Below are 23,329 nucleotides of genomic sequence, written 5' to 3' on the forward strand. Positions count from 1 at the left end.
CTTCCCAAAAATCGACGAAAACAGAAATCGTACCTTCAACTGCCTGTCTGCCGATTTTTCTCACCTGGACCTCAGCCAAGGTTTGATCAAAATATAATTTTTCATTTGATATTTTGGTGATTATATTAAAAAGTTTTGGTCTTTTTGTCATCGAAATATATTTCTGAAATATTTTAGTCGGTATCTTCAGTTAATATCTGAAAAAATAGAGGTGTTATTGTTCAAAAAACTCAACTCTTAAGTTTTGTCAGATTTGGGGGTCTGGTTGGTTTTCCATTTGTTCTATTTTCAGCTTTTGCATTTGACAAGAAGTTAGTAATGGAGCTATTACACTGCATTTCTGATTCAATTTTTTTTTTTTTTCGAGAATGTTCTTCGAATAGTTCCAAACACTACCCCTTTTTTTTTTTCTTCAAAAAATAGTGAAATTTATTTAGCTTGAATAAGTTGGAGTTCTAATCTTTGTGTAGGATCCAAATGAGCCACGACAACTGGATCTCTCAAGTCCATTTAATGATGAACGATATATTCTGCACGTAGCAACTTGTGGAGATAATAAACATCAAAGTCTTCAATTGTTGTACCCATATGTGGTTTCTTTTGTTTGGTTTTCCACTTAAATTTGTCTTCTATTTTGGTGAAATATAAAAGAATTTGGTTTTTCGGCCAAAAAAATTAGTAGGTATATTAGTCATTATATTTTGTAAAAAAAAAAAAAAGTACGTCATTATCTTGTGGCACACTATGTGCACCCATTTTTTTTTTTTCTCATTCACCCCTTTTTCTAAAAAATCGCAAAATTATTCGGTACACCCACTTTAGAAAAAAAGACTAATTTTTTTGTTCTAGGAAGTTAATAAAAGTTTAAACTAACTTAGTAATATGTTATCCAATTCACTTGAAAGGATTTCATAAGAACTTATTGATTGTTGAATGTGATGTTGACTTGTTGAATGAAGTTTCATTTGAAATTTTTTTGGCTATCTGAGATTTTATAACTATTATAGTTGGAGTTAGGTTTTCAAGATCATTTTTAACCTATTTTACAAGTTCTAAGGGTGTTGGTAGGTGAAATTTATGTAGGTTCAAAGAAGAATGGCCTAAGATTTGTAAACCAAGCTTTAGTAAGATCTTTTTCCTCACTATATTAGGAAAGTATTAAAAGTTATTTTTATGATTAATGCTTGAGTGACCTCAAGTAGGGGGAGAGACATCTTGACTTGATGGTACATATGAACACATAGATGCATTGTTTTTTTTTGAAATACGAGTAAAATGCATTTATGGATGTGTGTCGAGAAAAATATCTTTTGCTAGATTGGATCGTCTACCAACTTTACTTTCACAGACCCCTAAAAATGAAGCAATTTTTCCTGTACGGAGAACCAAGTACACAAAAAATACTAATCTTTTATTTTATAGTCAAGGTATTGAAAATATATTTTGCCAGTTCTCGGGTGAATGATTTCTCGAAGGCAAACAACTTTTACGATCTCTAGGTTTTTGATGAATTTCATAAATTTGAAGAAAATAACACCTTTTATTCTACTATTGAAGTGGGAACGGTTTTTTCTAACATCATGCTAAAAATGCTTAATGGGCAAGAGTGCAAGCTCGACTCCAAATATTCTAGAGTCTTCATAAAAAAAAAGAAATGTACCTGTTGTGTTGATTGCAAACCTATTGTCAAGAGGTGTCATCCCCCTGAGGTCACTCTAGCACGACTATTTTTATTCCTCATTGTAATTCTTCCTTGAGTGGGTAACGTTGAAATTGACATTGGTTCTCACTCGTATCTCAATGAAAAAATCTATGGTTCAATACACAAATCCACTTCAGCGATGTGTGAAATGATATTAATTTCAAATTTTCCTTATTCTATACCTAGCGTTAAAGATATCTCTACGACTTGAGGAGATCCTCGGGATCAGATATTCTCTGAATAGAGGATAAAAAAAAATCTTTGGACTCATGATGAGGTAATATTTTTATTAACTTCAAATGTCCATTATGTAAATGTTAATGATAATTTAAATTGACTATAAGTCTCCAAAATATCAATGAAAAAGTGGAGTAGGTTATCACTCAATCTACGAGTAGTACAGGATCTCCACTCACTCAAAAACCAAAATGGTGGGATCCCACCAACCACCATGTACTGATATAGGGTCTGTGGGCTTATTTACTTACTTTATTGACTTAACATGAGTGGGAAAGTTTTTGAGTTAAAAGGCCAAAAAAGTAGATAGAATTTTTAGTACAACTGCAGCGCACTATATCACTCCTTTAATAATTTAAGGGTCTAAATGACGTCAGCATGATCACATGAATTATTCTATAGAGTTGATATTGCCACACCAATGTTTACTAACGCCACACCATATGTATGCAATTCTACTTTTCATCAGTAAAAGTTGGTGTGGCAATAACAAACTCTCTTGTACATCGCAGAACAAGAAGATGAGAGTTACTATTGCCACACGTACTTTTACTAACGCCACACCAACCATATGTACTTTTTTTTTTTACGCGTTAGTAAAAGTTGGTGTGGCAATAGCAGTTCTGTAGGAAGAATTTGGCCTATCTTGTCAAATTAAACAAAACATCTATCATTCACCCGTGACAGACATCTGAAAATCGGATGGTCCATCTCACATTTAAAAAAAAAAAAAAAAAACAAAATCACATTAGGGACTCACATGATTGGACACGTGGTAATCGATAAGCTGCCAAATATCATCACGGATCACCAATTTACCAGGCAAGTAAGTCACGGGAAGCTTAACGTTTCCAATGGTTTAAGGTTTTCTTAATTGGAAATTGGATATGATATATGCTCCACCTTTTCACATTGCAATGTAGTTGCCATTATTTAATCAAGAGCCAATCAGGGAGATATTCTCCCTGATTAAGCGGTCTCAATTGATGACAAACATGGTTGTCAATGGATCGGATAATACCCACCTACCCGATTTATCTGATCCGAATAAATAGATATGGGCAAGGTATTTCTATCCGATTAAGAATTCGGGTAACATTACCGAATATCCGTAAACCCAAATTTTTTGTAGGATCGATGTGAATATACATCATATCCTACTTAATTACCTGTTTACCCAATAGTAAAATTATAATATCATATTTAATATATAAATATATGTAAATAATTAGTATTTTTATATATGTAAAATTATCTTACTTTAATTTGTTATTAAAGTATAAAAATTTAGGTGAGAGGGTGAAAATTTGGGTGACCCAAGAATCGGGTATGATTTATCCAACTAAAACTCGGGTAAATTTTTTGATTTAGATCTTATTGTAAAATTCAGATAAGATATCGGGTATCGGTATGTGCGTTTCAATTCTGATATGGAGTCGGTAAAGGCCTTACCCGACCTATTGACAACTAGGGGTGCAACTTGGTTGGTTTAAAGTGAGAATTGAATTAAACTGGTAACTTTGGGTTGGTTTAGTTCGGTTTGAGACAAGTTGCAATTCGGTTTTGGGTTTAGAAAATGGAGAATCGATAAATTTGGTTCGATTCGGGTTCAAGACTTGTATAGAACCGAACTAAATCGAGAACTGAACCTTATAAATAAATAAATTTATTCAATTATATGAATTATTTTAGGAGTTAGGACATAGATTAATGATTTCTTTAAGAATAAAATAATGATTTTCTTTTTATAAATGGATTAATAATTTTTTGTTTGTTTATTATTTATTTATTTATTTATTAAAAATATGTCGTTTTTAACTAAGTTTATAAGATATTGGCAATCCATGGAACCTAACCAAATCAAATCGACCTTAGTTTGGCTTGGTTCTATTGGCATTTCAATTCGATTCTAGTGCTTATTTAGTGGAACCATCCTGTGTTAGTTTGTTTTGATTCTATTGACATATCCTTCTACATTTATTTGAGATACCATCTTAATTTTTCAAACTAATGATTTTTTTTGACTTTAGTCTTTTTTTTATTTTAAGCCAATGGAATAATAACTCAATGCCGTCATTATTACCATCACTGTTAACATTACTATCATATAATTATTTTTATTTTTCAAAATTTTAAAATGAGACGGATAATACATGTATAAAGTACCCATCCGGGGTGTGGCGCAGTGGTAAAACGTAGCAACAAGAGTATGCTCTTCTTGGTCATGAGTTCAGAATGGAGTGCAACCTTTGCAGGGGCAGAGCTAGTAAGGAGCTGGTGGGGGCAATTGCCCCCACAAATTTTGAGACACTCCTATATTTTCAACTAATTACATACCTCATTTGCCCCCCACACTCTCCCTTCCAAACCCTCCCGTCTTCTCAATTTTTTGTTGATGACATTGCCTCTTGACAGGGTTTTTCTCATATAGTAATTGAAAATGACCTAAATATCATTTTCTTCAACTTCTAACTAAAAACCTCTGAATTTCTCCCTAAAACCATTCGTCTTCAAGTTTCTTCAATTATACAACTGCCCCCACTATAAGAAAATCTTGGCTTCGCCCATGAACCTATGAATAACCTAGTTGACATGAGTTTTGGGCAATCCTACGATCCCAGGAAGACTTAGTCTCACTAATGTGAAAAATAAAAAATTAAATTAAATTAAATAATACACGTATAAAGCATATGGTGCATATTTTTTGTTTAACAAATTTAAGACAAAATTTTTGCATCCCAAAATCGAATAGAATTCAAAATTTTCATGTATCAAATTTTTACTGTATTCTGAATTGCTAACAAGGATCCAGATACAAAGTATTGGTTCAAAATGGATCAGATTTCAAGTCCGATCTGATCCATTGACAACCTTACATATAAGATTCAAAATCTTTACATGCACATGATCAAAATGCTTTAGAAATCACCAATCAAACTGATTTTTGGAGTGTAGGTCCACCAAAGACAATCAAACAGTAATGGGTCACTTGATCATAAAAAGAAAACCCCACATGGCAAAAACAACTTTGAGAAAGAAATTTTGTACAACTATCTAACACCTGGAGTACAGGATCCAAACCCACACCCATTTGAAGACAAAACATCCCTCTTCACATGTGAATCCTCTATAGAGAAAGAGAGAGGTTTCTTTTAAACAACAAACATAATTATTACAACTCCAACACTACGTAACCATCACCAACTCTCTTCATAAAAAGATAAAACATCTTCTTTTCAAACCATCTCTCTCTCTCTCTCTCTTTCTCTCAAATGGGATCACAAACCATGGCTATGGTTACACTCTCATGCATCTTAATGTTGATGATGTTTGGGTTTGTAAGATCAGACTTATCTAAAGATAGAGAAGCATGTGCACCACAATTAGTGGGTCTAGCCACGTGTCTACCTTACGTTGGTGGAACAGCAAAGTCTCCAACACTAGATTGCTGCACCGGATTGAAACAAGTTCTTGTGCAGGACAAGAAGTGTCTTTGCATCTTAGTAAAAGATCGCAACGATCCTGATCTTAATCTCAAGATGAACGCCACTCTCGCTTTGGGCCTCCCCAGTGTTTGCAAGGCTCCTGCAAATATTTCCGACTGCCCTGGTACGTATTTTGCTTGATCCTGTACTTTTGGTACTTTGATTACAAACTGACTTCTCATCTCCTTTGCAAACACGTGCCATATTATTAAATATTTGGAAAATAGGATTTAAGGAAAATAACTACCGGGAGTACTGGATTTTTTATGTTGTAGTTCTTAGATGTTTGGCTCTTGAGACAAGATCTGATGTTATTGTTTTTTGACCGTTGGATTTGTTTTTGATGTTGATGGCAGCTCTTCTACACTTGGCTCCTCATTCACCAGACGCCCAGATTTTTGAACAATTTGCTAATAGCACCAAAGGGAGTACTTCAGCCCCTAGTGGTAATTTAAATTTTCATTTATATATATATATATATATATATATATATATATTTTTTTTTTTAAATTTTTAATAGATAATTTTTTTAATAAAATAAATATAGAGCTGCTATTGCCACACCAACTGTGTGCAATTCTTTGGTAATTTTACATAGGAATTGGTGTGGCAATATTAGCCTATCGTTGGTTTCTAGGGCCCTATTTGGATGTTAGGTGCAGAACTACTGTTCCAAAGAGCAGGAGTTGCAGTATTCTGTGAAGGAGCTGAAAAAGTAATTATGTGCAGAAAGAACGTTTGACAATCAACTCTGAAAAGTACTAGCAAAAGTAATTTATGCTGGAAGTCTGTTTGAGAACCATACTTAGCTTTCTAGGAAGCTAGGAACTAAAAACCAATTACTTTAAAATACTGGGAGGACTAGTTGCAGATCACCCAATATTAATTGCACTCCATCACTTTTTTTAAAAATAGAACTTTTATTGCCACACCAATTTTTGTTAACACCACCCCAAGATATGCGCTAATTCCTTAGTGATTTATATACGAATTGGACTGGCCTTATCTAAAGTTGGTATGACAATAGAAGTTCTCTAAAACTTTTAACCCTATTAAATGTAGTTTATAAAAATAGGACGGTCTACAATTCTTCAAATTGTAAAATAGAGTTAGAAGTTTCGAAATGAGCTGATTTTCGACGAGGATGATCTTTTCATCATAAACATCATCCTCACAAAAAATTAGTGCATTCCAAAACTTCAAACCCATATTTTGAAAAATGTTTGGCACAATGTTTGGCTCTTTTTAGGACCTCCTAACGCTCTCCTATGTATATATGACTCTTAGATTTCTGACTTAGCGAAATAAATAAGGATTAAAAGTTATGGGATTTTTGTATATAAAAAAAAGTTAATAGTTGAGGTTCTAGATGATGCACATTTGGGAAAGAATTAAGGATCTTTTGGTTTCTCAAATATTCACCAAAACCTCAAGGAGTGCCACACCAACTATTACTAATGCCACATTGATTCCTGTATATATCACCAAAGAATTGCTCAGTTGGTGTGGCAATAGTAACTCTCTATTTATAAATTACCATAATAACAAACTGTGGAATATACTTCCCAAAGGAATAATTTTTCAATAATTTTTTTATTTTTTATAAAGAAATTTTTATTCTTCTAAAATATATATAAGGCTCCATAAAGAGCTTATTTTTAATTTTTTTCTGTTTTGATATTTGTTGGTGGTTTCAGATAAAGACAAATCCACAAGTCCTAGCAATGGTGGACCAAGTGGAGAGGTGAAGAGTGATGGTGGGAATGGAAAGAGAAGGTTTGAAGTGGAGAAGGTTGTTGGGGTTTTTCTATGGTGTTTAACATCAATCTTCATCATGGATGTTTAGCAAGATCTCACCCCACATCATCAACCATATCTTTTGATTGCTCTCTCTCTCTCTCTCTCTCTCTCTCTCTCTCTCTCTAAGGATATTTGCAAGACTACAAGAAATGATACCTTTTGACATAATTAGAGTTGCAACCTCAATGATATTTGCATTTGAGTGAAAAAAATAAATGACCCAATCAAAGATCATAATCATAATCATGATCAAAGTCGTATCCCTAAGATTTGGGGTTTGTAGAAGATATCTTATGTGTGTAATCGTTACTTTTTATTTTATTTTATTTTTTAAATTGATGTCATCTCTTTCATTATTGAATGCGTGTTTATATTTGTTTTCACTATCTTAATTTTGCTATGAAATTCTTTCTAATTGTGAATCTTAGAATATATATATATATATATATCCATAATTTTTATTCTCGTTTGAGATTGAGATGACTTGTCAGAGACAACTTACAAGATGACACGTAAAATGAAAGAAAAAAAATCCTCGAGTGTCTCGTTGTGAATGGGAACAATTCGTCTGAGACAACTCACAAGACGAGACATTAAATCGAATTTTGAAACCATGACCACATATCATCATACGTAGACGGAACTACAAACTGGTTTTGTGTAGGACATGTATTACAACCATCAATAAAGTTCCAAAAAAAATTGTCCCGTTGAAGTTATTTCATTTTGAGTCAATTTGATTGAGATAAAGAAGAGACGTTTGGGGCAAAAGAAGGAGATAGAGTTGTAGACATGATTAGATATATGGGTCAAAAAATGTGACCGAATAGAAATAAAATAAAGTGAGAGATTAAATCATGGTTTCAAAACTCGTTTGAGACTAAGACGTATTGTCCGAGTCACCTCAATATATCAAGAATGAATGAGACGGAAGCATAAGTCAATTTTTGAAAGAGATTTAATACCTCATGTTCATTTTTTTTAAAATTTTGGACGAGACACCTCAAATGTATCAAAAAACTCGTCTAAGCTGACTCGATATCTGGCATGGATATGATGAGAAACCAAGTTTTAAAACCATGGATTAAAATGACTAGTTGGAGAAAAGGCATGCTAGTTTAGCCAAACAAAATAGGAAAAATTACTTAAAAGACCTTAGTAGAGGGATTTATTTCTATTATTGTCGATTTCACCACTTTTTATTTATTGTCAAGTTCAATGTTTTTTTATTTAGTGTCAAATTCACAATTTTTACTGTTGAGTTCACCAATTTTTATTTACTGTCAAACCCGACGCTTTTTATTTATTGTCGAGTTCACTACTTTTAAATAAAAAGTGGTGAACTCGACGCTAGTAAAACCCACCCATTTTGAATTTTTTTTTATTACTAAAATACATGGAAAGATTGACTAAAAACTTGATCTAACGACTTGGTTAGTTGATTTCAACCCAAAAGAATAATTCTTGATCCATTTTCATCCAAAAATTAAGAAAAAAAGTAAAAAAAATCCGAATTTTTTGCATACATCTTCAAAATGTTTGAAAAAACCCCTTAAAAATGATTTCTTCCTTTTTAAATTCTTTTCAACAAAATGGAGTCTCCGAAACTCGATTTAGCTGTCTAAAATCCAAATTTTTTAAATGAAAATGATAAGTTCGAACATCAAGGCTCAATTGTGAGAAATGTGGAAGATGAGGTCTAACAAGTGTTAAGAAAAGAAAAGTTACTAAATTGACTATTAAGAGACCGTCCAAAACTTGGGGACTATTTGAATAAAAAAAAATTCTCTCCATCAGGGTCCCTTACGTAATTTTCCCAACAAAGTATGGTTCAAATTTAAGAGACCACGTGCGCGCTCACGCACGCACGCGCGCACACACACACACACACGACACTACACGCACACGCACACACACGCACACGCACACGCACGCGCACACACACACACACACACACACACACACACACACACCCACCCGCACGCACACGCCCGTGCCCGCACGCGCACGCACGCGCGCGCGCGCGCGCACACACACACACACACACAAAATTGACTATATGAAAAACACAAATGATTTTTGTTTCCTTCATTTTCTACAAAATACAAACCCATTTTCAATTAAAATTTAGAAGATAACTAAGAGAGAATGTAAAAATTAATTAATGAGTCGTGCTAGAGTGACCTCATTGGGGGACACCGTGACGTGGTGGCGCACGCATGTCCGTAGATGCATTTTTCTTGTATCTCGGATAAAACACATCTATGGGCATGCATGCGCCGCCACGTCAAGATATCCCCCCGTGTGTCCCCCACTGAGGTCACTCCAACATTAATCTTAATTAATATCTAATCTTCTTCAAAAATAAAAAATAAAAAATAAAAAATTATCAAAACCAACTCATACTCATAAAAAACCCAATCCAAGGCAAGTTTCATCAGTAGCAATTCCATTTCCAAATATATTCATATTGGCTTGTTGTTGTTGTTGCCGCATATGCAAAGATGTGTTATTGTTTAATTTGATCATCAGCTTTTACTCCTTTTGTCGTACCACATAATCTTCATTCTCATAAATGAATTAATATACAAATAAAAATGTACGTATCGGCTTTTACTTGCATTCAAAAGTAGTTGTGGAAAATGCACATTGTCACTACAATATGCCATTTCGACCATCCAATGCTGCAGCTTGCTTTGTTTCTTTGATCATCTAAAAAAATGGTTCATTTCGTGTTAATTTTAAAATTAAAAGCAAAGGAGGATAACAATATATCACCATGATTCCTAGTTTTATAGTATGTTATCCTATAAAATAGAAAACTATTACCTATCGGAAAGAGGGAGGAAAAAAGAACGAGAGCTGATATTGGCACCCCAATTTTTACTTAGTACACCCCACTTAGAATAAAAAAAGATAAGTCGGTGTATGAGAATAAATAAAAGTTGGGGTGCCAATAGACACTCTCTCTTTCTTTTCTTTTTTAAGATTTCTATTTGTTAGATTTAGGATTTTATATGGGCAGAATCCTAATTGTAAACAACCGTTGAAGTGGTTTGAATGTTTTATAATGCTTTGTAATGTTGAAATAATAACTTGAACCGAACTTTTGTAATGTTTGAATGGTTTGTTTAATCTTTAATTGGGATGTGAAATAATTTAAGAAATAGGGGTGTAATAAATAATAGTTGGGGTGCCAATAGCAACTCTCTAAAGAAAATGAAACTAAATTTCTTGAAAGTCTAAGCATTTGCTTAATAACCTCATCAATTTTCCATGGAATAAGAGAAATCAAGTAAATCTAACATCTAAAAGATAAAAAGAATATGAATATCAACTAAAAAACGAAAAAAAAAAAACTAAAAAACTTAAGTGAGGCATTAGCAAAAGTTGGTGTGGCAATAGAAGCTCTCTGAAACATATATATATATATATATATATATATATATATATATATATATATATATATATATATATACTTTATTTCTGCAAAGACTCAAATGTTCGAATACAAAACGTGAAAAAGATTTACATTTACTATCAATGTTTAATGCAAAGTATCTGTCTCGAACAAGTCGACAATTATGTCAAATCTATGAACCATGAGTCCTAAGCACTCCCAATCAGAACAGTGGAAATGTGGTTCTAGAGTTCATGTGTCATTTTATATAGGAGTTTTTGCAGTTAGTATGGGAATAGTTGGTTTGTGATTAGTGTCCATGTTCTTCTTTTTTCTAATAAAATTTTGTTTCTACTTTCTACCCATACATGAATGGTCCATTTGTAAAGTACGAAGAACACGACTGAACATAACACACAATGGTATAAAGTACGCCCATAATTCAATAATGGGTTTTGTTAACAAGTGCCCTAAGGACACACATTAAGATGCATTAAATACACCTTCAAAATAAGCATTTGAGGGCATTTTCGGTATGAAAATCAAGTTATGGAGTATATTTAATGCATCTTAATGTTGTTAAGGGCACATGTTAACAAAATCCTTCAATAATTTATCGCAAATTAAAGCAAGGTGAGAGCATACTCACGTCTCAAGGAGATGTATGGCAAAGCATCAGCTATGTACTTTGAAGCACATTAGTCGTGGAAACAATTTAAGTAGTTCATCACGGCTTCGTCTCTAGAAGGGAAGTCAGAGAAAACATTAGGAACTACACGTGTCAAGGTGTCAGAGCAAAAGCACCGGAAAATAAATAAACACAAGTACACTCAACAAAGCCATATACCTTAATTCCAGTACATCCATTCACATCAAGGGTCGTAAGCGTGTTCGAGCAGAATCCCGAGAGGACCTCTAGGCACTTATCAGTCACCCCAACAATTCCAAACAAGCTGTATCATTCCTCTTTCAGCACAACAGTTATAAGTAATAGATCAATAGAAAGCGATCCGATAATCTTGGGATCATCGAATTGGGATGAACCTAGATTTCCCTTCATTGTGAACGTAGGGCATAAAATGGGTCGGATTTTATCCAAAATCCAAGTGATCTAAAATCCGAATTTAGTGGGTTTGGATCCTTGGAATAGATCTGAATAAAAAAAATGAATATGGTTTGATGTCCCTTGATCCTGATTGGATTTGGATCCTGGTAGGATACGGATCCAACCTTAGATCCGAATGATATATTGCTTTGAAAAGTATATTTTTTAGGTTTTTCAAAATATCATTTTCTACTACTTTAATATGGCATGAATTTTTATAAATAAAAGGATTATAATGATAAAATATAATAGTATAGCAAGTAACAAAGAAGTATAACAAAAATTGTTGAATGGGCTGCAATTATCCAACCCGGCTTATATCAAGCAATTCCGTGAGGTCGAATTCGGATCCGGATTAAGTGAAAGCAAAATGATTCGGATATGGTCTATCTAGTAGGATCTGAGTTGGATTCAAATCTAGACTAAAAAAACCGCCCCGATCTGACCCATTTTAAGCCCTATGTGAATGACCCTAACCATCCAATCATTCAGAACGTTTAGTCGAGACCGTCTCGATTATCTTCCAACCAAAACATTGGCTCGACACAAGATTTTAAACCTTGTGTACACAATATTTGGAAGACTCCAGACCTCTAAAAATTTTCCTCTTAAATCAAGCATGCATAATCTTCTATGGTTTTTACCTAAGAAATTCAAGAGAGTTGCAACTTTGTGCAATGGCCATCACTCCGATATCAGTGACACGTACACACCTGCAAGATCATATACAAGGGATGGTAAAATTTCCTTATCTCTTGTTCGTGCAACTATTTGATGTGGAGGACATATGCTTTGACTTACCATGTCAAATTCAGAGACACCAAATTCTTGCATTTGGCTATGCACGAAAGACCTTCATCGGACAGATTCTGACACTCAAATTCTCAAAATTAGTCAAATGATGTGAAATTGCCAGAGCAAACTAGAAGTGTTACCTGGGCACCACAGAGATCCAAAAATCTAAGATGAGTTAGAAGTGCAATCTTCTTGTAAGCATCATCCGTAAAACTGCATGAAAAGAATAACCCAGTCCCTTAAAGTGGATTAAAAGAACTCAATACACCTTAAATATTCAAGAACTCATTGTATACCTCGATAGGGCATATAGGTTTAGACTTTGTAGGTCGGAACACTTGAGCAGTATTTGTGTCAATCCATTATCTGTAAGCTTTACACACCTGAGAAAATGAAATGATCATTAGTTTAGAGCATAGTGACAAAGTCGGGGTTCAGGAATAATTTGGTAAGATAAAATTGGTAAAACATCAAATAGATTAATAAGAAAAAATATATTTTTTTAAAGTATAAAAAATATATATTTCATATATTAAATGATAAAAATAACACTTACAAATATTACAAATAAAAATAATTTGTGGTATTTTTCAAAATATTGTCGATTAAATCACGATTAATGGTGATTTAAAAAAAAAAACCATGATTTAATCAACAACTATTAAAATCGCAAGTTTTTCAGAAAAATCGTAGATTTTTGTCACTATGGTTTAGAGTTTAGACTATCTGGGAAGTGAAATAGTTATGAGCTCTTTATTTATTTATTTTTGATAGTTAAAGGTTTGGTTTGGGTTGGAACAAAAAGTTGTTCGGCTCTGGGTTAAGAAAATGCAGAACCAGTCAATTTGGTTTGATTCTTGGTTTAAGGCTTGTATATAACCGAATCAAACAAAGAACCAAACCCTTGTGTAATAAATAAATATATTTTAGCTTATTATGAATTATTTTAGGAGTTACAACATAGATTAATGATTTTTTATTAAAAAATTAATGACTTTTTTTATGCATAGGTTAATTATTTATTGTATGAAATTTTATGTTCATTATACATTTCTTTTGTTTGTTTTTTTTTTTCAAATTAAAATATGTTACATCCAAGCAGGTTTATAGAATATCGGCAATCCATAGAACCAAACCGACCTTAGTTTGGTTTGGTTCTATTAGCATTTTGGTTTGGTTCTTGTTCTTATTTAGTGGAATTAACCTATCTCGATTTGGTTCCAATTTGTATCCTGATTCCAAGGGAATCAAACTTTGCAAGACCATCATTGATTCAACTGGTTCCGTCACGGATCCTTTTAATTCCGTACAAAGATTACGTTCAACAATTAACTTTGTACACAATTTATTCCATATGTAGAGAGAGATTTTTAAAACTAATTTAGCTTATATGGTGTCCTTTCCTATAAAATAGGATAGGTGTCTATGTGGCACGCTTTAGTTGGTGTTTAAAACACCCCAGGCTCCTAAACAAGCCGTTCACGCAGCCCAATGCATTTGTTTTGTTTCTTAAGCAAATTGTGCCATGTAGACATCGTTCCTATCTATAGAAACGGGACACCGTATGGGATCTTGACTCATAAATATAAGAGCTAGAAACAATATATTTGAATAAATTAAAATTTGTTTGATAAATGGCGTCCAACGGGGAAATATCTTGGCAAATGGAGCGTCTTTGTTATATTTTGTGGGAAAGAAAGCTTCTTCGGGTATAAACAGAGCATAATAACCGGATCAAATACCTGGTCAAATTCAACACCTCTAGTTCTTGGTAATTGTCAGCAATTAAACGCAAACTTTGGTCTGTAATAGTCTGCAGTTGCAAGAGCAAAGTAATCAGATATAACAATAAAAAGGGAAAAAAGAAAAGAAACGGAGAAGCATTCAAGACAAGAAAAACAGTTCGGAGATGAATATTGAAAATATTTGGAAAGAAGATAGAAAGTTAAAAGTACCAGTTTCACATATTATATAGAGTTTGTTTTAGGAGACCTACATTTCGGAGACTCCTAGAGACACCATATTCCCATTAGTCCACGTGTATTGAAGGGCATGCAAATTTACAAAAATACCCATATTTTATCCACATTGAGATGAATTTAATACACGTGGACTAATGAGAATGTGGGGTCTCCAAAATCGCATTCTATTATATATGGCTGAGTAGGAAAATTAGAAAGGATTCTTGATCAGATTTCAGGTTTAATGATTGGCAATGCTGCCATATCCAAGACCCAAATCCCAAAAATTCCATGACACAATATTTTGGACCCACTCGCCATGAATGTTTGGCCCGCCTTCATGGACCTACATTAAAAAAAAAAGGGTAAATTACACTTTTGACTCATTATGGTTTGACGTAATTCCATATTTACCCTTAATGTTCTGACAATTGCCCTTAGACCCTTTTTTCATCTATTTTCTGTCAATAAAACAGATTAGAAATACATTTTACTTTTTATAAAGACTATTTTACCCCTTTCTAAGAGTTGAGAATGAAAGAAACACAAAAATTTCATTAAGAGTTGAAGTAGAGGAGTCAACAAAATTAAGTTCTATTCAACATGGACTCTCTTCTAGAAATTTAATTTTTTTTACAATAAAAAATATAAAATGAGAAGGTTAAATAACATTGGAAAATTATCATCATCTCGGGCAGTTATATTTTTTTCGCATTCTCATAATAGACCAGGCCATGGGCTGAGAAACTTAGATTCCATGCCCAAAATATGAAAAAGCTCCAATCCAATAGCAAGAAATCACAAATTAGGCTGATTTTTGTGTTGGTCCACCCCATAGTGGACCACTGTACATGGGCTCACTGAGCCTAAATGTGTATGCCATATGCCATTTTGGGATATGGGTTCCATTTAGTATTTGACAAACATGGGATCATGCAAAGGTGAACGACGGGAACTGAACTTGCGCATGTTGGATTCACAATCTACTTGGCTAGAGCCACCCATCTACTCACAAAAAAAATAAATAGATAACTACCATAAATGATTATAAATTTAGTTTTCTTATCTTTATAATAAATCATTCAAGAGAAGCATACCGAGAAGAAAATGAAAATAAAAATGAAAATAAAAATAAAAATAAAAATATAGAATCAATATTAATTCTCATAGAGTGCATGTTTCCAGTTTAAGCACCCAAAGTATGTTTCTATAGCAATTAATAATGCAATAGATATTTTGAGGAATCAATTTCCATGGCTACTATTTCCATTCCTTTAGGTGTGGCCTTTGGAGATTACAGGACATATTGCAGTCCCATCCATGTAAAACTTGTCTTTTTTCCTTTTTCAATCAAGAGGTTTAGGGTGCTGGAAACAGAGAATAGGAGAAGAGTATTAAGGTCAAGTGACTGTAGCAAGATATGAATTGTAGAGAAACCAAGGTATTAAATTTCTATTTTGGTCAGCCGAAATGAGAATATTTCTATCAGTGTGGAAACTAATGCAATTTTCATGAAAATGACGGAATGTAGTGGAAATAACATAACTTTTTATTGAATCTGAAAAAATAATAAAACAAACATTGAAACACAATAACAGTTATCAATAATATACAATAAACAACCAAATGGAGTCTAAAAATGAAGATCAACTACACATTGGCACAAGTATTTAAGAGCTCAACAATGAAAAGCAACTATATTTTACATGAAAATAAGAATAATAATGTCATATTAAGTACATACATTTAACATGTAAAACACTTGTTTAAATGAAGAAACTATTAAGTACTTTACTTTTAGCAAAACATGTATGAATAAATTGCTCTCACTCAACTAATTAGAATATGGAAGATTGTACATGCATGCTTATATGAACGTGCTAATATACTTATAATACATCAAAATAAGAGTATATAGAGATATAACAAATCGTAATTCATTTCTATTAAGTTCTTCATAAATGAATAGTATTGTTATGTGAAAAAAAATAGTGATTTCCACTGTGATATATGCAAAAAGAAACTGTAGATTAAATTTTGTGGAAATGCATAAACTAAAAATTATGGAGGCAAATTGTACAGGGAATTTAATTCTTCATAAGTTTGGACAAATTGGGTTTCCAAATTCCACAAGATTCACAATATAATAACAGAAAAATCAAAGAAAGTTAAAAAAAAATTCTTGACAATTTACTTTACCAATTTTTTTTCCTAATGAGATTTGTGATTGTGGGTTCCCCACAAGTTCAAGATTTAAAACTTGGGACATCAATACTATAGTGTAGTTTAGAAAATTTAAATGTCAAGGATTTTTTTACTTCTTAGAAAATGTGTACTGTGTGTGCAATTTCAACAAAAATATTTGAATTTAAAAATTAATAAAATAAGGACCACACACTATTTAGCCCAAAGAAGGTGGTGTCTGATACAAGCAGTAGCAATAACAACTTTATTTTAATGATGGAAAGGAGAATTGGTGACATATAACATATTCCTTGTCAAGTAAAGATCATATACCTTACATCCACTCAAGTTCAAATCAGTTATTTGTTTGCAGTTCTCCACCAATTTTTTTATGCCCAAATCCGTTACCCTAAGCACAATCCACATCTCACATTTTATTAGTGAACATGAAAAAGATAATAACATCATAGCAACTATGTTAAAATTAGAGAGATTCTATTGCCACACCAACTATTGCTAATGCCACCTCAATTCATATGTATGTCACCAAAGAATTCGCACACATCTTGGTGTGGCATTAGCAAAAGTTGGTGAGGCAATAGAAGTTCTCTAAAATTATCATGAGGTGAACATTTGCATCAAATGAATATAGTAATACCTTACATTCCAATAGATGGAAAAGACCTTGAGTTTAGGGCAAGCACTAGTTATAGCTTCAATTCCCTTATCGGATATCTTTTGGCAGACATTTAGATTTAGAGACTCCAAATTCTGAAGATATTCCTTAAACTATAAAACCCACAATCACAATTACAAGAACAACATAGTAATAAATGTTAAAAAAAATATAAAAGATGAGAAACCTTGAAAACATGTATGTCAAATGTTTTGCGCGCTAGGACTTAGAGCCATAGCTCAATTGGTTTGACACATTGGAAAGCAACTTTGTCGTGGGTTCAAGTCCTGCTTACCCATAAATAAAAAAACGCTGTGTACTAAAGAGGATATCACTGTTATTATATTTGTAAAAAGATAGCTAATAATTGAAAGATATTTTGGGGTTCTACTTCCAACAAGGTTCTTGGGTCGTTATGAGGATTTTTTTTCTTGGGTCTCTACTTCTAGCTTGGCTCATGGATTGTTGATACTAATGATAATTGAAGGCTTCTCGAGCATACCAGTCCACCCTTTTCCGATAGTCAAAGTAAGCAATAGAAACTTTCATATTGGGCTTGCCACACGCGCCACGATAGAAGCCTTTTTTTATGAATCTATCCGGGTTGTATTAGATCAAAACTCAGTTACCCTCTACTGACATAGCATGAAGCATCGCGTTATGAAGAGTAATGAGCTTGCTTTCTGACAAGCCAGCCAACCATGATAGCCTCAATGTGCTCCCAATCGACTGCAATGAAGTGCTAAGCTGAAAAATACTCTGTAAGGTCAAATCATCATCAAAACCTTATTCCAAAGATTTGGGGTTGGACGAAAATTTGCACTCTCTTCCAAATCAAAGAAAAAGTGAACTTGTCACTAAACTGACTAAATCCACTCAAGCCCAACAAATGCAGGATACTAACGCTTAAATCGTTCCAAACTTCAACAAATGCACTCAAACTCCACTCAAAATCTACAAACTGTGTTGACAAGTTATTTTGGGATATTGTCAGTCCATTTCTCTTAATTGCCTCTCTCAATGTGTTTCATTTTTAAAACTAGTAAGAAGATTTAAATTACCTTAACTCAATGAGAAACATGACACACTTATCAAAGAAAAACAAGAGGACTAAAACACTTATATTGTGTCTTTTAAGGATCTTCAAGATGTCATATAAATGTTGATAATAGTAATACCAAGCTCAAACAAGTGGAGCAAGCTCACAAAGTCAATTGTTAAGAAATATTACATCATGTTCAATCTAACAATTACAAAAATGCAAAATAACTAAATGAATTGTTTAAGCATATTTAATTCTAAATTTAGTTGTGTTATTATATCAGAATATTCATAAAGCAAAGATTATAAAAATGCCTTCCGGCTGGTTTTGAAAGGTAAACTGTGGAATGAGTCAAAAAGCAGTCCAAATTAAAATGAAAATACTACCTTGCTTTTAAGAACATCAAGATGTTTGTCTTCAATGCCTTGTGCAAACTCAAGATTTATCTTTTTGATATGGTGGTATCTTGGCTGCAAAATGCAAATGTCACTAACATGGGATTACCATCTATAATCAGCACAAATTAATTTAAACCAATGTAGCCTGAAATCAATGTAACACAGACACATTGTTTTCGAAGAACTTCCCATGTCAGCAGGGGCAGATTTACAGTGGGGGCAACGGGGATACTTGTCACCACAAAATTTTTGAAAATTACATTGTCATATAGATATTTTTATATATTTTGAGTTTGCCCCCACAAAGTTTTGGCAGTTGCCCCCACCCCTCACAATTGTTTTGGTTTATTATGAACCCCATCTATTTAGATAATTTTTAAGATACCAACTGTGTTATCCTGACCCACCCGTTTTAACTTTGTTAGTCTCCACCCTTAATTTTTCCAATAAATATTTTAGACACCCTTGTGCTTTCAAATTGATAACATGCCCCATCAAATTTTTAGTGGATATTTGAGATACCCCTATATTTACAAAATGATGACATCCTCCCCCGGCCAAACAATATTTTTGTTGAATTGGACACCCCTCCTTATTTGGGTGAATATTTGAAATGCCCCAATGTTTTCAAAGTGAAGACATGCTCCATTGACCTTGTACTTATTTCCTACACTAACAAAAAATAACCTGAACACCCTCATCTTTAACATGCAACTAAAAATCCTTCATTTTTGTCCTATAATCAGTCATCTTCAAATTCTTTATATTCCATAGAAATTAATTTTAATCTCTTCAATCCATCATTTTGAACTTCGCCTTAATCCCTTCATAGACACCCTCATCTTTAACATGTAATTAAAAATCCTTCATTTTTGTCCTATAATCAGTCGTCTTCAAATTCTTTAACTTCTATAGAAAATTAATTTTAATCTGTTTAACATCTTCAATCCATCATTTTGAACTTCACCTTAATCCCTTCATAGACTACCCTAGAATTTTCTTTCAAAAGATCATATCTTCTACTACAAATATCTTATCTTGTTCTTTAGGTTTGAAGGTTAAAGTAGATTAGTCCTATGGTTCAAGACTAGGGTGAAAATTTTCATCCAAATTTTGAAGATGACTGGATTTGGAAATAGAAATCAAAGAGTTTATTTTAATTTCTAGTTGAAGCCGACGATATTGAGATCATTTTACATTAATCTATTAGAAAAGAACAAGGTCACAGAATCATGCATGCGTTTAGGTCAATATTTGAGGAAATTTTTTTTGCTCACAAAATTTGGGATCCACCAATTACATACGCCACCGTGTGTATTGAATGGCATCCCTAATTTACAAAATTACCCCCGTTAGGCTTGACGTGGCACTCGCTAGAAAGTCTACGAGCATTATGACAAGAAATTCCGTGAACAAAAAATCACTTATATTTGAGATCTTTATATGTTTTTAAACTGATGGCTTTTCCCCTTGACTTAAGTCTTCTCTCATAGACTAATGAGAAATGACCTAAATGCCATTTTCTTCAACCTCTAACAAAAAATCTTGAATTTTCTCTTCCAAACCATTCATTGTCAAGCTCTTCAACCTTATAGGGAAACTATATCTTGCTCCCTTTATAAGAACTTCACCTGAGGGGTTGGACTAGTGGCAAGTTGGGCCTTGATAAGCTCTTCAGGAAGGGTAGGTCAAGTGTTCGAACCCCACGAAGAAATGAATTCCTTGGGGCCACCCTCTAGGGTCCGGTTGACCATCGACTTAACTAGTTGCACATAGGACTTTCCGAGGGGGTGGTGCGTGTAACCGTGGGATTAGTCTCACCCGAATGGTGCGGATACCCACGATAAGCACACACACACACACACACACACACAAAAATGCCAAACATATGCCGACACATTTTATTTAAAGATCTATAATTTATTGATTTTTTGTTTGTATATAATTCTACATGTTTTTTATGTAGATTAACTTATCCAGGTACATTACCACCTCCTATATATATATATATATATATATCTTTTCTAGATTCTTTCAAAAAACAAAGGAACAAATAGAAGAAAAATCACACATAGAGCACAAGGACTTACATTGTTCAGTAGTGTGCCTAGGTCCAAGGATCAGATCAAAATCCAATCAGACTATGTTCTCTCAAGTTTACAGCCCTAGAGATCTCTAGCAAAAGTGAGAACAGAGAAAAACATGTTCCCCGTACCCAACAAAGAAACCTAGATTTCCCTAAAGAATACATATATACTCCGAAAATTTGAAAAAGGTTCCTTTTGATTTTGCCTCTTGAAGCCCAAACAATAATATAAGACATAATTTATAACATATACATTATTTTTTATTTATATACTTAACATGATCCGTCAAGTATGTTGATTACAACCCTTATCATCAGAAGAAATATTCAAATTGAAGATCTTAAAAAAGTGAGAGCAAGACCCACAAAAAAAAAAAAAAAATGGATGAAATAGTAAAAACAGATATGAACTCACTCTCAATAACAAAAGACTTTGACTTTCAACATAATGGAATTGAAAAACTACATTCATTTAACTTACCCCAAATCTTTAAGATGTGACATCGGTATCATGTTTGTGGAGCGTTAGTGTGTTAGACACATCATACCCGTGTCAAATACATGTCAGAGATTTAAAAGTGACCACCCAAAGAACCATATACACGTATATTTCTTACAAGTTATTCCATGCATCGAGGGCTATTTTATTAAATTACTTCAGTTTAATAGGGTATGTTGGATCAAATTAACAAAGTTACCAGTGAAAGAGAAGCAATCAATCGGTCTCCAGCATTACTCATCTCACGCAGATCAAGACCCTAAAATCAAAATCAAAATCAAAATCAAAGTAAAAGTCAAAATCAAATAGAAAGTGAAGTAGTTTTGATGGGGCGGGGGAAGATAGAAGAGGAGTACCTCCCAGAGAGAAGGGTAGGAGACGAGAGTACGGTACAACCATGGGCTGACCAGTAAGAGAGAGATTAGATCTTTCTGTTTGAGTTTCTTGCACGTGCAAACTATCTGCAACACACGTGGGACGGTTTCTCTTCTCCAAATTACATCCTTTTCTCTTACATCCATTGCAATTTGCAACTACGAGAGAAGAAGAAGAAAGCAAGGAAGCGAAGTAAGAGCGAGTCAAGGTAAATTAGTCTCTATGGGCCATCTGGTATTGGGCCGGGCTCCACAGCTGGTACTATTTGGATCTCCAAATTCTAGCCTAAACATGGATAGGCCCGATAAAAAATGGCCTGTTTACAAGAGTGTCCGCTAAATTCGGAACAAGACTCTCACCCTTATTGGATCCGAAATTGCCATGGATCCATTCCCTTGGAGTAGTTATAATCAATCTCTACCATGATTTCAAAACTCGTTCGAGATGGAGACGTATCATCCAAGTCGTCTCGGTATCAAGCATGGGTGAGACGGATGGACAAGTCAATTTTTTGGACGAGATTTATAATAACCCTACACTCATTTTTTCATTTTTGAATGAGACGTCTCTAAAGTATCAGAAAACTCATCCGAGACGACTCGATATCTGGCATGGATGAGACGCGACACCGAGTTTTAAAACCATGATCTCTACCATTACTATTTAAAATTGGTGTTTGTGTTTTGTATTTTGTCGGTGCTATAATATTAGCACAATATAGTTCTTCTTCTTTTAAATGACAGGTGTCTGGACCCTTAGGTCAGTCTAGCAAGGGCAAGGCAAACATGATTTTAGATCTCGTTTGAGACCTAGATGACTTGCCCTAATCATCTTGGTATTGTCCATGAACGAGACAGATAGATAAGGTGTCTTGCATATGCAAAATCTCACGAGACAAACGAGATGTCTTGGATGATATTTAGAAAATCTCGACAAAGTTAGTAAATCACGTTCGAGTCAAACATGATTTTGTATATTTTAATTAAAATATATATTTTTTAATTTGAATACTTATTATCTAAATAACTAATCTAATATATATATATATATATATATATATATATATATATATATATATATATATATATATATATATATATATGAAGGATCACATTCAACAACCTACGTTAGGGAGCCAACGCATTTGTCCTATTTGACTTAAAATTTTGGATTGGGCTGATTTTTTGTGAGGATGGTCTCTATGATGAGGAGATCATCTTCACAAAAAATTAGCCTAATCTGAAATTTCTAACCCCGTCAAAAGTGGTTATAATTGTGAACCTTCGATTTTTTATCGATAATTTGTAAACCACTTTTGATGGGATTAAAAGTTTTATATTGGGCTGATTTTTTTTGTGAGGATGATTTTCCCACCACATATATCATCCTAAAAAAATTCAGCTCCATTTGAAACTCTTAAGTCATATGGGTCAAATTTTGGCTCCTAATGTTGGTTATTGAACGTTGTCCATATATAAATAAATAATTATAAATTGAGTTAGACAGTTTATCTCTTCTGAGACAACTCGATCTCGTCAATGAACAAGACGTCAAATTGAGTTTTGAAACTTGGAAGCAAATGGC

At 33.4% G+C, this 23,329-nt stretch overlaps 2 protein-coding genes across 7 annotated transcripts; one reads left to right on the forward strand and one right to left on the reverse strand.

Moving 5' to 3' along the window:
• Positions 1-5,131: 5,131 nt before the first annotated feature.
• Positions 5,132-7,568, forward strand: LOC147383795 (non-specific lipid transfer protein GPI-anchored 14-like). The gene is made up of 3 exons (XM_086426624.1): positions 5,132-5,548; positions 5,781-5,870; positions 7,122-7,568. The coding sequence occupies exons 1-3, from the start codon at positions 5,212-5,214 to the stop codon at positions 7,268-7,270; spliced, it is 576 nt and encodes a 191-aa protein (XP_086282750.1). The 5' UTR covers positions 5,132-5,211; the 3' UTR covers positions 7,271-7,568.
• A 2,065-nt stretch (positions 7,569-9,633) lies between these two features.
• LOC147383796 (RNI-like superfamily protein) lies at positions 9,634-21,929 on the reverse strand. 6 transcript variants are annotated; one of them, XM_086425733.1, is made up of 13 exons: positions 21,727-21,928; positions 21,570-21,629; positions 18,774-18,857; positions 17,328-17,440; positions 17,003-17,078; positions 14,267-14,337; positions 12,821-12,907; positions 12,665-12,737; positions 12,531-12,598; positions 12,374-12,442; positions 11,472-11,577; positions 11,274-11,365; positions 9,634-9,936 (listed from the first exon to the last, which is right to left on the reverse strand). In XM_086425733.1, the coding sequence occupies exons 1-12, from the start codon at positions 21,889-21,891 to the stop codon at positions 11,300-11,302; spliced, it is 1,038 nt and encodes a 345-aa protein (XP_086281859.1). In that variant the 5' UTR covers positions 21,892-21,928; the 3' UTR covers positions 9,634-9,936; positions 11,274-11,299. The 6 variants fall into 6 exon arrangements, 4 of the variants coding, with proteins under 4 accessions (XP_086281859.1, XP_086281856.1, XP_086281858.1 ...); XM_086425730.1 differs by having other exon boundaries at positions 17,328-17,458; XM_086425732.1 differs by having other exon boundaries at positions 11,270-11,365; positions 17,328-17,458.
• Between the last annotated feature and the right edge of the window lie 1,400 nt (positions 21,930-23,329).

The sequence above is a fragment of the Akebia trifoliata genome, chromosome 15, assembly GCF_017979445.1.
Source record: "Akebia trifoliata isolate Shusen 1 chromosome 15, ASM1797944v1, whole genome shotgun sequence".
NCBI classification, from domain to species: Eukaryota; Viridiplantae; Streptophyta; class Magnoliopsida; order Ranunculales; family Lardizabalaceae; genus Akebia; species Akebia trifoliata.